The sequence below is a fragment of the Heterodontus francisci genome, chromosome 32 (assembly GCF_036365525.1).
Source record: "Heterodontus francisci isolate sHetFra1 chromosome 32, sHetFra1.hap1, whole genome shotgun sequence".
Classification (NCBI taxonomy): Eukaryota; Metazoa; Chordata; class Chondrichthyes; order Heterodontiformes; family Heterodontidae; genus Heterodontus; species Heterodontus francisci.
Window position 1 is genome coordinate 57,495,997 of NC_090402.1, and position 12,581 is coordinate 57,508,577.

Genomic DNA, 12,581 nt, shown 5'->3' on the forward strand with positions numbered 1-12,581 from the left:
CTAACCATCTTCCCTTGACATTCAACAGCATTACCATCACTGAATCCACCACCATCAACATCCTGGGAGTTACCATTGACCAGAAAATGAACTGGACCAGCCATTTATATACTGTTGCGACAACAGCAGGTCAGAGGCTGGGAATTCTGCAGCAAGTAACTTACTTCCTGACTCCCCAAAGCCTGTCCACCATCTACAAGGCACAAGTCAGAAGTGTGATGGAATACGCTCCATTTGCATGTATGACTGCAGCTCCAACAACATTCAAGAAGCTGCCATACATCATCCAAGACAAAGCAGCCCTCTTGATCGACACCCCATTCACCTTAAATATTCACTCGCTCCACCACCGAAGTATAATGGCAAGTATAATCTACTGCAGCAATTCACCAAACCTCCTCCCTGTACCTTCTGAACCTGTGACCTCTACCATCTAGAAGGAAAAGGGCATCAGATGTATGGGAACACCATCACCTGCGAGTTCCCCTGCAAGTCACACATCATCCTGACTTGGAACTATATCGCTGTTCCTGGGTCAAAAACCTGGAACTGCCTCCCTAACATGAGTGTGGGTGTATCTACACCAGATGGACAGGAGTGGTTTAAGAAGGTGGCTCACCACCACCTTCTCAGGGGCAATTAGTAATGGGCAATAAATGCTGGCCTTGCCAGTGACTTCCCAACTCATTCAAACAAACTCCCCAAATCTGCAAACTTCAGCAGGGTCAGTGGTGGAGTTTCACAACAGGAGTGATCCCAGAGTAACTGTCGGGATCGCACCCCCGTGGATGTTCCCAATTGTGTATCCAGCCGTCTAACACTAACACATCAATCGAGAATTCCAGGAAACACACTGCAGATCCTTCTTTATCTGGAGATTAAATGACTGTTGTACAATCAGATCAGAAGCTGCCATGCAGAATTTAACCAAATTATTTTCAACAGGGCTATTTTAATTTTTTTTAAATTCATTCATGGGATGTAGGCGTCACTGGCTATGCCAGCATTTATTGCCCATCCCTAATTGCCCTTGAGAAGGTGGTGGTGAGCTGCCTTCTTGAACCGCTGCAGTCCATTTGAGGTAGGTATACCCACCGTGCTGTTAGGAAGGGAGTTCCAGGATTTTGACCCAGTGACAATGAAGGAACAGCGATATAGTTCCAAGTCAGGATGGTGTGTGACTTGGAGGGGAACTTGCAGGTGGTGATGCTCCCATGCATCTGCTGCTCTTGTCCTTCGAGGTGGTAGAGGTCGCGGGTTTGGAAGGTGCTGTCTAAGGAGGCTTGATGCATTGTTGCAGTGCATCTTGTAGATGGTACACACTGCTGCCACTGTGCGTCGGTGGTGGAGGGAGTGAATGTTTGTGGACGGTGTGCCAATCAAGCGGGCTGCTTTGTTCTGGATGGTGTCGAGCTTCTTGCCTGGAGTGTTGTTGGAGCTGCACCCATCCAGGCAAGTGGAGAGTATTTAATCACACTCCTGACTTGTGCCTCACAGATGGTGGACAGGCTTTGGGGAGTCAGGAGGTGAGTTACTCGCCACAGGATTCCTAGCCTCTCACCTGCATTTGTAGCTACGGTATTTATATGGCTACTCCAGTTCAGTTTCTGGTCAATGGTAGCCCCTAGGATGTTGATAGTGGGGGATTCAGCAATGGTAATGCCATTGAATGTCAAGGGGAGATGGTTAGATTCTCTCTTGTTGGAAATGGTCATTGCCTGGCTTGTGTGGCGCAAATGTTACTTGCCACTAATCAGCTCAAGCCTGGATATTGTCCAGGTCTTGCTGCATTGCTACTCGGATTGCTTCAGTATCTGAGGAGTCACGAATGGTGCTGAACATTGTGCAATCATCAGCTAACATCCCCATTTCTAACCTAATAATTGAAGGAAGGTCATTGAAGAAGCAGTTGAAGATGGTTGGGCCTAGGACACTACCCTGAGGAACACCAGCAGTGATGTCCTGGAGCTCAGGTGATTAACCTCCAACAACCACAGCCATCTTCCTTTGCGCTAGGTATGACTCCAACCAGCAGAGCGTTTTCCCCGATTCCCATTGACTCCAGTTTTGCTAGGGCTCCTTTATGCCATACTCGGTCAAATGCTGCCTTGATGTCAAGGGCAGTCACTCTCACCTCACCTCTTGAGTTCAGCTCTTTTGTCCATGTTTGAACCAAGGCTGTAATGAGGTCAGGAGCTGAGTGGCCCTGGCAGAACCCAAACTGAGCATCATTGAGCAGGTTATTGCTAAGCAAGTGCTGCTTGATGGCTCTGTTGATGATACCTTCCGTCATTTTACTGATGATTGAGAGTAGGCTGATGGGGAGTTAATTGGCCGGGTTGGACTTGTCCTGCTTTTTGTTTACAGGACATACCTGGGCAATGTTCCACATTGCCGGGTAGATGCCAGTGTTGTACCTATACTGAAACAGCTTGGCTAGGGGTGCGGCAAGTTCTGGAGCACAGGTCTTCAGTACTATTGCCGGAATGTTGTCAGGATCCATAGCCTTTGCAGTATCCAGTGCCTTCAGTCGTTTCTTGATATCACATCGAGTGAGTCAAATTGGCTGAAGTCTGGCATCTGTAATGCTGGGGACTTCAGGAGGGGACTGAGATGGATCATCAACTCGGCACTTCTGGCTGAAGATTGTTGCAAATGCTTTAGCCTTATCTTTCGCACAGATGTGCCGGGCTCCCCCATCATTGAGGATGGGGATATTTGTGGAGCCACCTCCTCCAGTTAGTTGTTTAATTGTCCACCACCATTCACGACTGGATGTGGCAGGACTGCAGAGCTTAGATCTGATCCGTTGGTTATGGGATTGCTTAGCTCTGTCTATTGCATGCTGCTTATGCAGTTTGGCATGCAAGTAGTCCTGGGTTGTAGCTTCACCAGGTTGACACCTCATTGTGAGGTAGGCCTGGTGCTGCTCCTGGCATGCCCTCCTGCATTCTTCATTAATCCAGGGTTGGTCTCCTGGCTTGATGATAATGGTAGAGTATGGGATATGCCGGGCCATGAGCTAGCAGATTGTGGTTGAGTACAATTCTGCTGCCGCTGCTGGCCCACAGCGCCTCATGGATTCCCAGTTTTGCATTGCTAGATCTGTTTGAAATCTATCCCATTTAGCACGGTGATCGTGCCATGCAGACTTCGTCTCCACAAGGACTGTGCGGTAGTCACTCCTACCAATACAGTCAAGAATAGAAGCATCCGCGGCAGGCAGATTGGTGAGGACAAGGTCGAGTATGTTTTTCCTTCGTGTTGGTTCCCCACCACCTGCCGCAGACCCAGTCTAGCAGCTATGTCCTTTAGTACTCGGCCAGCTCGGTCAGTAGTGTTGCTACCGAGCCACTCTTGGTGATGGACATTGAAGTCCCCCACCCAGAGTACCTTTTGTGCCCTTGCCACCCTCAGTGCTTCTGCCTTAGTGGTGTTCAACATGGAGGAGTACTGAGTCATCAGCTGAGGGAGGGCGGTAGGTGGTAATCAGTAGGAGGTTACCTTGCCCATATTTGACCTGATGCCATGAGACTTCACGGGGTCCGGAGTCGATGTTGAGGACTCCCAGGGCAACTCCCTCCCTACTGTAGACCACAGTCCTGCCACCTCTGCTAGGTCTGTCCTGCCAGTGGACAGGACATACCCAGGGATAGTGATTGCAGTGTCTGGGAAATTGTTTGTAAGGTATGATTCCGTGAGTATGACTATGCCAGGCTGTTACCTGACTAGTCTGTGGGACAGCTCTCCCAACTTTGGCACAAGCCCCCAAGGTGTTAGTAAGGAGGACTTTGCAGGGTCGACAGGGCTCTGTTGATGTCTGCCTGAAAATGATCGACTCAGGACTGTCGCAGCATATAAAACTTTTGTAAAATAATTACCAGTCATGTTCAGACTGGAAACTTAAACCTGTCGTTCCACTTTCAGCCAGGAACAGATCACAGTTTTACACCAATCTCTGATTAAACAACACATTTCCAGCATCCACCCTTGTGCTTCCTGACTCTAAACACTGTTGTAAAGGAGCCTTCAATTCCGTGCCCAGGAGCTCGGAACCATGGAAGAGAGCAGCTGGGACACACTTCTTACACACCTCAGGATTAAACCGCACGGGGACTTTGCTGTCAGTGAATAGGGATGAGAAAGGGCAAAGTGCCATTTGTCCCTCTCAGTGTGACCCTGATGGACTGTGTCTAGGCTGAAGTTCTGTTCTTACCAATGATCCTCCCCCCGATTGTCCTTTTTTGAGCTCCAGCCAGGTGATGCTAAACACTCACTTAGGAAACACAAAAATCTCCAACAATGTGTTTAAAGCAAAGCTGATTGATTTGACATTTATCCATAATATTAAACTTCAGCCAAATTAGAAAGTTATTAAAATCAGCAGAAATAAACCCCAACTGTCAAAATAGAAACATAGAAAATTTACAGCATAGGAGGCCATTCAACACATTGTGTTTCCAGTTGTTACGACCTCGCAGAGATCAGTGACGTGAAAAATACGAGGTACAAATCCCCAGATCATTTTAACAAACTACAGGATCTCACATTTTAAGTCTTCTAACTAAACTAAAAGAAATCCCCAATTAACTAAATAGCAATTTGTATATAGCTAATACCCCAAATTCCAATCAAAGGCATTTCCTTTACTTATTCAATATCTCACACTATACCTATACATTACACAGTCCTTTTTCATGACAAAATTCTTTGCGGTTGAAAGCTCCAAATTCCTCCCAGTTCAATGGGCTGGATTTCCCAGACTTTGCAAAAAAGCAATACTTGTCTTCGCTCACTTCTCCAAGCACTTCTGGCCTGGACATCCGTGGATAATGGTTTTTCCAGTGATCCTTTATTCCTCTGCAAACATCAACATCAAGTTTCCACAGCCATTTTTTTATTTGTTCATGGGATATGGGTGTCACTGGCAAGACCAGCATTTACTGCCCAACCCTAATTGTCCTTGAGAAGGTGGTGGTGAGCTGCCTTCTTGAACCACTGCAGTCCTTGGGGTGTAGGTGGACCAACAGTGCTGTTAGGAAGGGAGTTCCAGGATTTTGATCCAGCGACAGTGAAGGAACGGCGATATAGTTCCAAGTCAGGATGGCGTGTGACTTGGAGGGGAACTTGCAGGTGGTGGTGTTCCCATGTATTTGCTGCCCTTGTCCTTCTAGGCGGTAGAGGTCGCAGGTTTGGAAGTTGCTGTCGAAGGAGCCTTGATGAGTTGTTGCAGTGCATCTTGTAGATGGTACACACTGCTGTCACTCAGCATCAGTGGTGAAAGGAGTGAATGTTGAAGGTGGTGAATGCGGTGTCGATCAAGCGGGCTGCTTTGTCCTGGATAGTGTTGAACTTTTTAAGTGTTGGTGGAGCTGCACCCATCCAGGAAAGTGGAGAGTATTCCATCACACTCCTGACTTGTGCCTTGTAGATGTTGGACGGGCATAGGGGAGTCAGGAGGTGAATTACTCGTCTCAGAATTCCCAGCCTCTGACCTGCTGTTGTAGCCACAATATGTGTGCGGCTGACCCAGTTCATTTTCTGATCAATGGTAACCCCCAGGATGTTGATAGTGGGGGAATTCAGCAATGGTAATGCCATTGAAAATCGAGGGGAGATAGTTAGCTTCTTTCTTGTCGGAAATGGTCATTGCCTGGCACTTGTGTGGCGTGAATGTTACTTGCCATTTATCAACCCAAGCCTGGATGTTGTCCAGGTCTTGCTGCATTTCTACACGGATTGCTTCAGTATCTGAGGATTCACGAATCGTGCTGAACATTGTGCAATCATCGGCAAACCTCCCTACTTCTGACCTTGTGTTATGGAGGGAAAGTCATTGATGAAGCAGCTGAAGATGGTTGGATCTAGGATACTAACATGAGGAACTCCTGCAGTGATGTCCTGGGACAGAGATGATTGACCTCCAACAACCACAACCATCTTCTTTTGTCCTTGGTGTGACTCAAACTAGCAAAGACTTTTCCCGATTCCTATTGACTGCAGTTTTGCTAGGGCTCCTTGATACCACACTCAGTAAAATGCCAACTTGATGTCAAGGGCAGTCACTCTCACCTCACCTCTGGAGTTCAGCTCTTTTGTCCATGTTTGGACCAAGGCAATAATGAGGTCAGGAGCTGAGTGGTCCTGGTGGAACCTAAACTGAGTGTCACTGAGCAGGTTATTGCTAAGCATGTCGTTTGATAGCACTGTTGATGACACCTTCCATCACTTTGATGATTGAGAGTAAACAGTGTGGTAATTGGCTGGGTTGTATTTGTACTGCTTTTTGTGTACAGGACATACTTGGGCAATTTTCCACATTGCTGGGTAGTTGCCAGTGTTGTCGAACAGCTTGGCCAGGGGCGTGGCTAGTTCCGGAGCACAAGTCTTCATTACCGTTACCAGAATGTTATCAGGGCCCATAGCCTTTGCAGTATGCAGTGACTTCAGCCATTTCGTGATACCACGTTGAGTGAATCGCATTGGTGAAGACTGGCATCTGTGGTGCTGGGGCTCTCAGGAGATCGGCAAGATGGATCATCCACACGGCACTTCTGGCTGAAGATGGATACAAATTCTTCAGCGTTGTCCTTTGCACTGATCTGCTGGGGATATGTGCGGAGCCACCTCCTCCTCCTGTTTTATAATTGTCCACTTCCATTCACGACTGGATGTGGCAGGACTGCAGAGCTTAGATCTGATTCGTTGGTTGTGGGATTGCTTAGCCCTGTCTATTGTATGCTGTTTCCACTGTTTGGCATTCAAGTAGTTCTGTGTTGTAGCTTCACCAGGCTGACACCTCATTTTTAGGTATGCCTGGTGCTGCTCCTGGCATGTCCTCCTACACTCTTCCATTGAACCAGGGTTTTTTACCCCAGCTTGATAGCAATGGTAGAGTGGGGGATATGCTGGTTCATGAGGTTAGATTGTGGTTGAGTCCAATTTTGCTGCTGCTGATGGCCCATATCGCCTCAAGGATGCTCAGGCGAAATCTATCCTATTTAGCACAGTGATAGTGCCACACAACACGATGGAGGGTTTCCTCAATGTGAAAATAGGACTTTGTCTCCACAAGGACTGTGCAGAGGTCACTCCTACCAATACTGGCATGGACAGATGCATCTGCGACAGGTAGATTGGTGAGGATGAGGCCAAGTAGGCTTTTCCCTCTTGTTGGTTCCCTCACCACTTGCCGCAGACCCAGTCTAACTGATATGTACTTTAGGACTTGGCCAGCTCAGTCATTACTGGTGCTACCGAGCCACTCTTGGTGATGGACATTGAAGTCCCCCACCCAGAGTACATTCTGTGCCCTTGCTACCCTCAGTGCTTCTTCCAACATACAGCCTTTCACAGTATATCTTCACAGAAGGGTGTAGGATTACTAGGTTTCTAAAAAGTTACTAACCAGAATACTAATTGTTAAAATCTAGCTATTATAAACTATTCTTCTTCTTCTTCTTTGGCCTCCTCATCTCGAGAGACAATGGGTAAGCGCCTGGCGGGTGGTCAGTGGTTTGTGTAGCAGCGCCTGGAGTGGCTATAAAGGCCAATTCTAGAGTGACAGACTCTTCCACAGGTGCTGCAGATAAAAATGGCTGTCGGGGCTGTTACACAGTTGGCTCGCTCCTTGCGCTTCTGTCTTTTTTCCTGCCAACTGCTAAGTCTCTTCGACTCGCCACGCTTTAGCCCCGCCTTTATGGTTGCCCGCCAGCTCTGGCGATCGCTGGCAACTGACTCCTGGCAACTGATTATAAACTAACAACTGACATTATTATAAACTAACATTTAGCTTTATTGGAACCCTTCTTTATAGTATGGAAAGTAGAAAAATGTAGGAAATAGGACACAGTATAGACAAGATGTCAATTTACAGGGATTCTGGGAGATTGTCAAGTTATAAAATGCTTACTTACATGGAGCAAAAAAAGACCTTGAGAACAGAACAGCAAAAACGGCTTCTATGAGAACAAAATGTAGATTTGTCTCGTAATCAGATAAGGGACCATGAAATGTAAAAGTATTGAGATCAAATAGTCAACACTAAGGGGTATTTATCTACGTAAATCGAAAAGGTTCACAACAACCTTGTGGTTGATCTTTGATTGGTTAAGAAAGGCATTCTTTAGATTAGATTAGATTAGAGAGATACAGCACTGAAACAGGCCCTTCGGCCCACCGAGTCTGTGCCGACCACCAACCACCCATTTATACTAATCCTACACTAATCCCATATTCCTACCACATCCCCACCTGTCCCTATATTTCCCTACCACCTACCTATACTAGTGACAATTTATAATGGCCAATTTACCTACCAACCTGCAAGTCTTTTGGCTTGTGGGAGGAAACCGGAGCACACGGAGAAAACCCACGCAGACACAGGGAGAACTTGCAAACTCCACACAGGCAGTACCCGGAATCGAACCCGGGTCCCTGGAGTTGTGAGGCTGCGGTGCTAACCACTGTGCCACTGTGCCGCTTTAAACACAAAGCTAAAGACGATTGAGGGAAAGGGAGGATTAATTGGAAAGCAGCCAGGATAAAAGATGTCTTGTTGTGTCCCTGTATGGCAGAGAATTTTCGAACAAGATACGAGAGAAACAAACTGACCAAAAAAACATGAAGACCATAAGCTGCAACTGGAAGAGTCATGCGCTCTGCCGTCCAGTCTCTAATCTGGGTTGTATAATCTGTGTTAGACTGCTAATCACTACCTGAGTTTCTGACTATGGTTTATCTGAAAACGTCACAGACTTGTTCTTACCTTTATTCAATAAAGTCCTTTCACAATAAAACTTTTGCTGCCAGGTCTGCCTTAGAAAGGGGCATTAAACCCCCACTATCTTACTTAATCTTACAGCAGGTGCGCACCCTCTCTCTCTCTCTCTCTCTAGCTGCCCCTGCCTGGTGCCTTCTCTTACAGCTTCCCTTCTTACAGCCTGCATGAGGCCACAATGGGATGGTTCATTCCTTACAACCTGTTTTTTTCTCCAGAAAGTTTGTTCAATTTATCTGGTCTTAGAATTCAATAGTTTATTGTTCTTCTCCAAAAGACCAGAAGTCCAGTTTCACAAAGGCCTTTCCATTGTCCCCAGGTGTTCCCACCTGCCGGTTTGTTTGCATGTTCGCAATGGCTGACTCCTTGTTTTACAACCCAAAAGTCTGGGAGGGTGAAACCCATTGTTCTTCAGGTGTTAGTGCTGTAGTCTCTGTTCAGAATAGAGTCTTTGATCTGTTCCCTCTGTTGTCCTGGTAACCTGTTGTAGAGTGGAGGCGAGGTCAGCTGACCTCCTGAATTTTGAACTTTATTTGAACTTTTAAAAATCACAATCTATGAGATATAATCATTGTTCCTAACACTAGGTTACATCAATAGAAATGAACCGTAACTGTGACTCAGTTGGTACCACTGTTGCCTCTGAGTCAGAAGATTGTGGGTTCAAATCCCACTCCAGAGAGCTTGCTGTCTGCAATTGGCTGCCGTGTTTCCTACAGCACAACCGTGACTAAAATTCAATCGAACTTCATTGGCTGTAAAGCACTTTCACATGTCCTGAGAGAGTGGAAGGTGCTGTATATGTGCAGATCTTTCTTTAACCATCAGAATGAACATGGAACAGTCCTGAAATAAAAACAAGAAATGCTGGAAATACTCAGCAGGCCTGGCAGCATCTGCGGAGAGAGAAGCAGAGTTAACGTTTCAAGTCAGTGACCTTTCATCAGAACTGGCAGTTCTAATGAAAGGTCACTGACCTGAAACGTTAACTCTGCTTCTCTCTCCACAGATGCTGCCAGGCCTGCTGAGTATTTCCAGCATTTCTTGTTTTTATTTCAGATTTCCAGCATCTGCAGCATTTTGCTTTTATTATATGGATCAGTCCTGGATGTGATTAGCAGCAGCAAAAAAAATCCTTGCAGTCACTTGTGAACTTTCTGGTGTATCTGCAGGTCGAGTGATTGAGTGAATCCCTTCCCACACACGGAACAGATGAACAGCTTCTCCCCAGTGTGAACTCGCTGGTGTCTCCGCAGGGTGGATGACTGAGTGAACCCTTTCCCACACACGGAGCAGGTGAACGGCCTCTCCCCAGTGTGAATTCGCTGGTGTGCCAGCAGGTTGGATGACTGAGTGAATCCCTTCCCACAGTCAGTGCAGGTGAATGGCCTCTCCCCAGTGTGAACTCGCTGGTGTGTCAGTAGGGTGGATGAACAGGTAAATCTATTCCCACACTCGGTGCAGCTAAATGGCCTCTCCCCAGTGTGAGTGCGTCGGTGTGTCACCATTTCACGTCTGCTTTTAAAGCTCTTCTCACATTCAGAACATTTAAAAGGTCTCTTATCACTGTGAATGTTCTTGTGTGTCAGCAGGTTGGATGACTCAGTGAATCCCTTCCCACACACAGAGCAGGTGAATGGTCTCTCCCCAGTGTGAACACGCTGGTGTGCCAGCAGGGTGGATGACTGAACGAATCCCTTTCCACACTCGGAGCAGGTGACCGGCCGCTCCCCAGTGTGAACTCGCTGGTGTTTCTGCAGGGTGGATGAATCAGCAGATCTCTTCCCACACATGGAACAGGTGAACGGTCTCTCCCCAGTGTGAACTCGCTGGTGCACCAGCAGGGTAGCTAACTGAGCGAATCCCTTCCCACACACAGAGCAGGTGAACGGTCTCTCCCCAGTGTGAACTCGCTGGTGCACCAGCAGGGTAGCTAACTGAGCGAATCCCTTCCCACACACAGAGCAGGTGAACGGTCTCTCCCCAGTGTGAGTGCGTCGATGAGTTTCCAGCTTGGATGGGTAATTGAATCCCTTCCCACAGTCTCCACATTTCCACGGTTTCTCTGTGGTGAGGGTATCCTTGTGTCTCTCCAGGTTGGATGATCAGTTGAAGCCTCATCCACACACAGAACACATGTATGGTTTCTCCCGGCTACGAATAGTGCAATATATTTTCAGGCTGTGTAACTGGTTAAAGCTCTTTCCACAATCAGTGCACTGGAACACTCTCACTCAGGTGTGTGTGTCTCGGTGCTTTTCCAGTCACACTGACGTTTGAAATATTTTTGCACAGACAGAACAGACAAACATTTCTCCTTCCACATTCGAAGGCCGATGAGATTCAGGTCCTGATGAATTGAGTCAGATCTTGATGCGATGTTTTTTTTGAGTTTCTGGTCTGCAAATCCTCCCCTTCTAATACCCTGTAAATGGAGTTTACAGAAGTGATCATTGTAAGTACTGTACAGAAATTCAGAACAGACAATTCTAATTTCTATGGAATATTCTTTCCTCTCTTGTTCCCCCCAAACATGTGATCCATTCAAACTAAAAAAAGCCAAAATAAGCAACAAAGTCCCAACAAAAGGGAATAAAATCAAAATACTGCAGATAAAGTAAATTTGAAAAAAAAAACTAAGTGCGAGAAATACTCAGCAGATCTGGCAGCATCTGTGGATAGAAAAACAGAGTTAATGTTTTAGGTTGATGACCTTTCATCAGAACTGGCAAAGGTTAGCAATGTCATAGGTTTTGAGCAAGTAAAACAGTGGGGAGGGGTGAAGAAGAACAAAAGGGAAGGTCTGTGATAGGGCAGAGGGCAGGAGAGTTTAAATGACAAAGATGTCATGAACAAAAGGCAAAGAGAGTGGTGATAGTTGTAGTAAAAGACAAAGTATTTGCCCAAAGAGCGTGTTAATGGCAGATAATGAACAGCTTTGTCCGATAGCAAAAACATGAAAAACAAATTTGAGACCGGCACATGGTTTTAAAAAAACAATCAAAATGGGTTCATGGTCTGAAATTGTTGAACTCAATGTTGAGTCTGGAAGGCTGTAAACTGCCTAAAGTAAAGGAAACATTCCCAGCTAAACCAGAAAATAAAGCTAGTCTAATGTTGACCATGAAACCATTGTCGATTGGTTCTGGTTCACTAATGTCCTTTAAATCTGCCAGCCTCACCTGGTCTGGCCTACATGTGACTCCAAGCCCACAGCAATGTGGTTGACTCTTAAATGCCCCCTGAAATGGCCTAGCAAGCCGCTCAGTTGTATTAAACCACTACAAAGAAATGAAACCGGACATACCACTGGCATCAATCTAGGCACTGGAAACGACAACAGCACACCCAGCCCTGCCGACCCTGCAAAGTCCTCCTTATAAACATCTTGGGGCTTATGCCAAAATTAGGAGATCTGTCCCACAGACTAGTCAAGCAATAGCTTGATCAAGTCATACTCACGGAATCATACCTTGCAGGCAATGTCCCAGACACTACCATCACCATCCCTGAGGACTCCCAGGGCAATTCCCTTCCGACTGTACATCACTGCACTGCCATCTCGGCTGATGAATCAATGCTTCTCCATGTTGAACACCACTTGGAGGAAGCACTGAGGGTGGCAAGGGCACAAAATGTTCTCTGGGTGGGGGACTTCAATGCCCATCACCAAGAGTGGCTCAGTACCACCACTACTGTCCGAGCTGGCCAAGTCTGCAAGGACATAGCTGCTAGACTGGGTCTGTGGCAGGTGATGAGGCAACCAACAAGAGGGGAAAAACCTACTTGACCTCATCACCAA

The 12,581-nt window shown here is 46.7% G+C and overlaps 1 protein-coding gene across 1 annotated transcript in view; it reads right to left on the reverse strand.

The window, feature by feature from the left end:
* Positions 1-9,845: 9,845 nt before the first annotated feature.
* Positions 9,846-12,581, reverse strand: part of LOC137347838 (zinc finger protein 229-like) — a 68,157-nt gene continuing 65,421 nt past the window's right edge. The window contains exon 5 of the mRNA XM_068012883.1: positions 9,846-10,692. Within this exon, the coding sequence (XP_067868984.1) occupies positions 9,922-10,692 (771 nt within the window). The 3' untranslated portion in view covers positions 9,846-9,921. The remainder of the gene's footprint in view (positions 10,693-12,581) is intronic.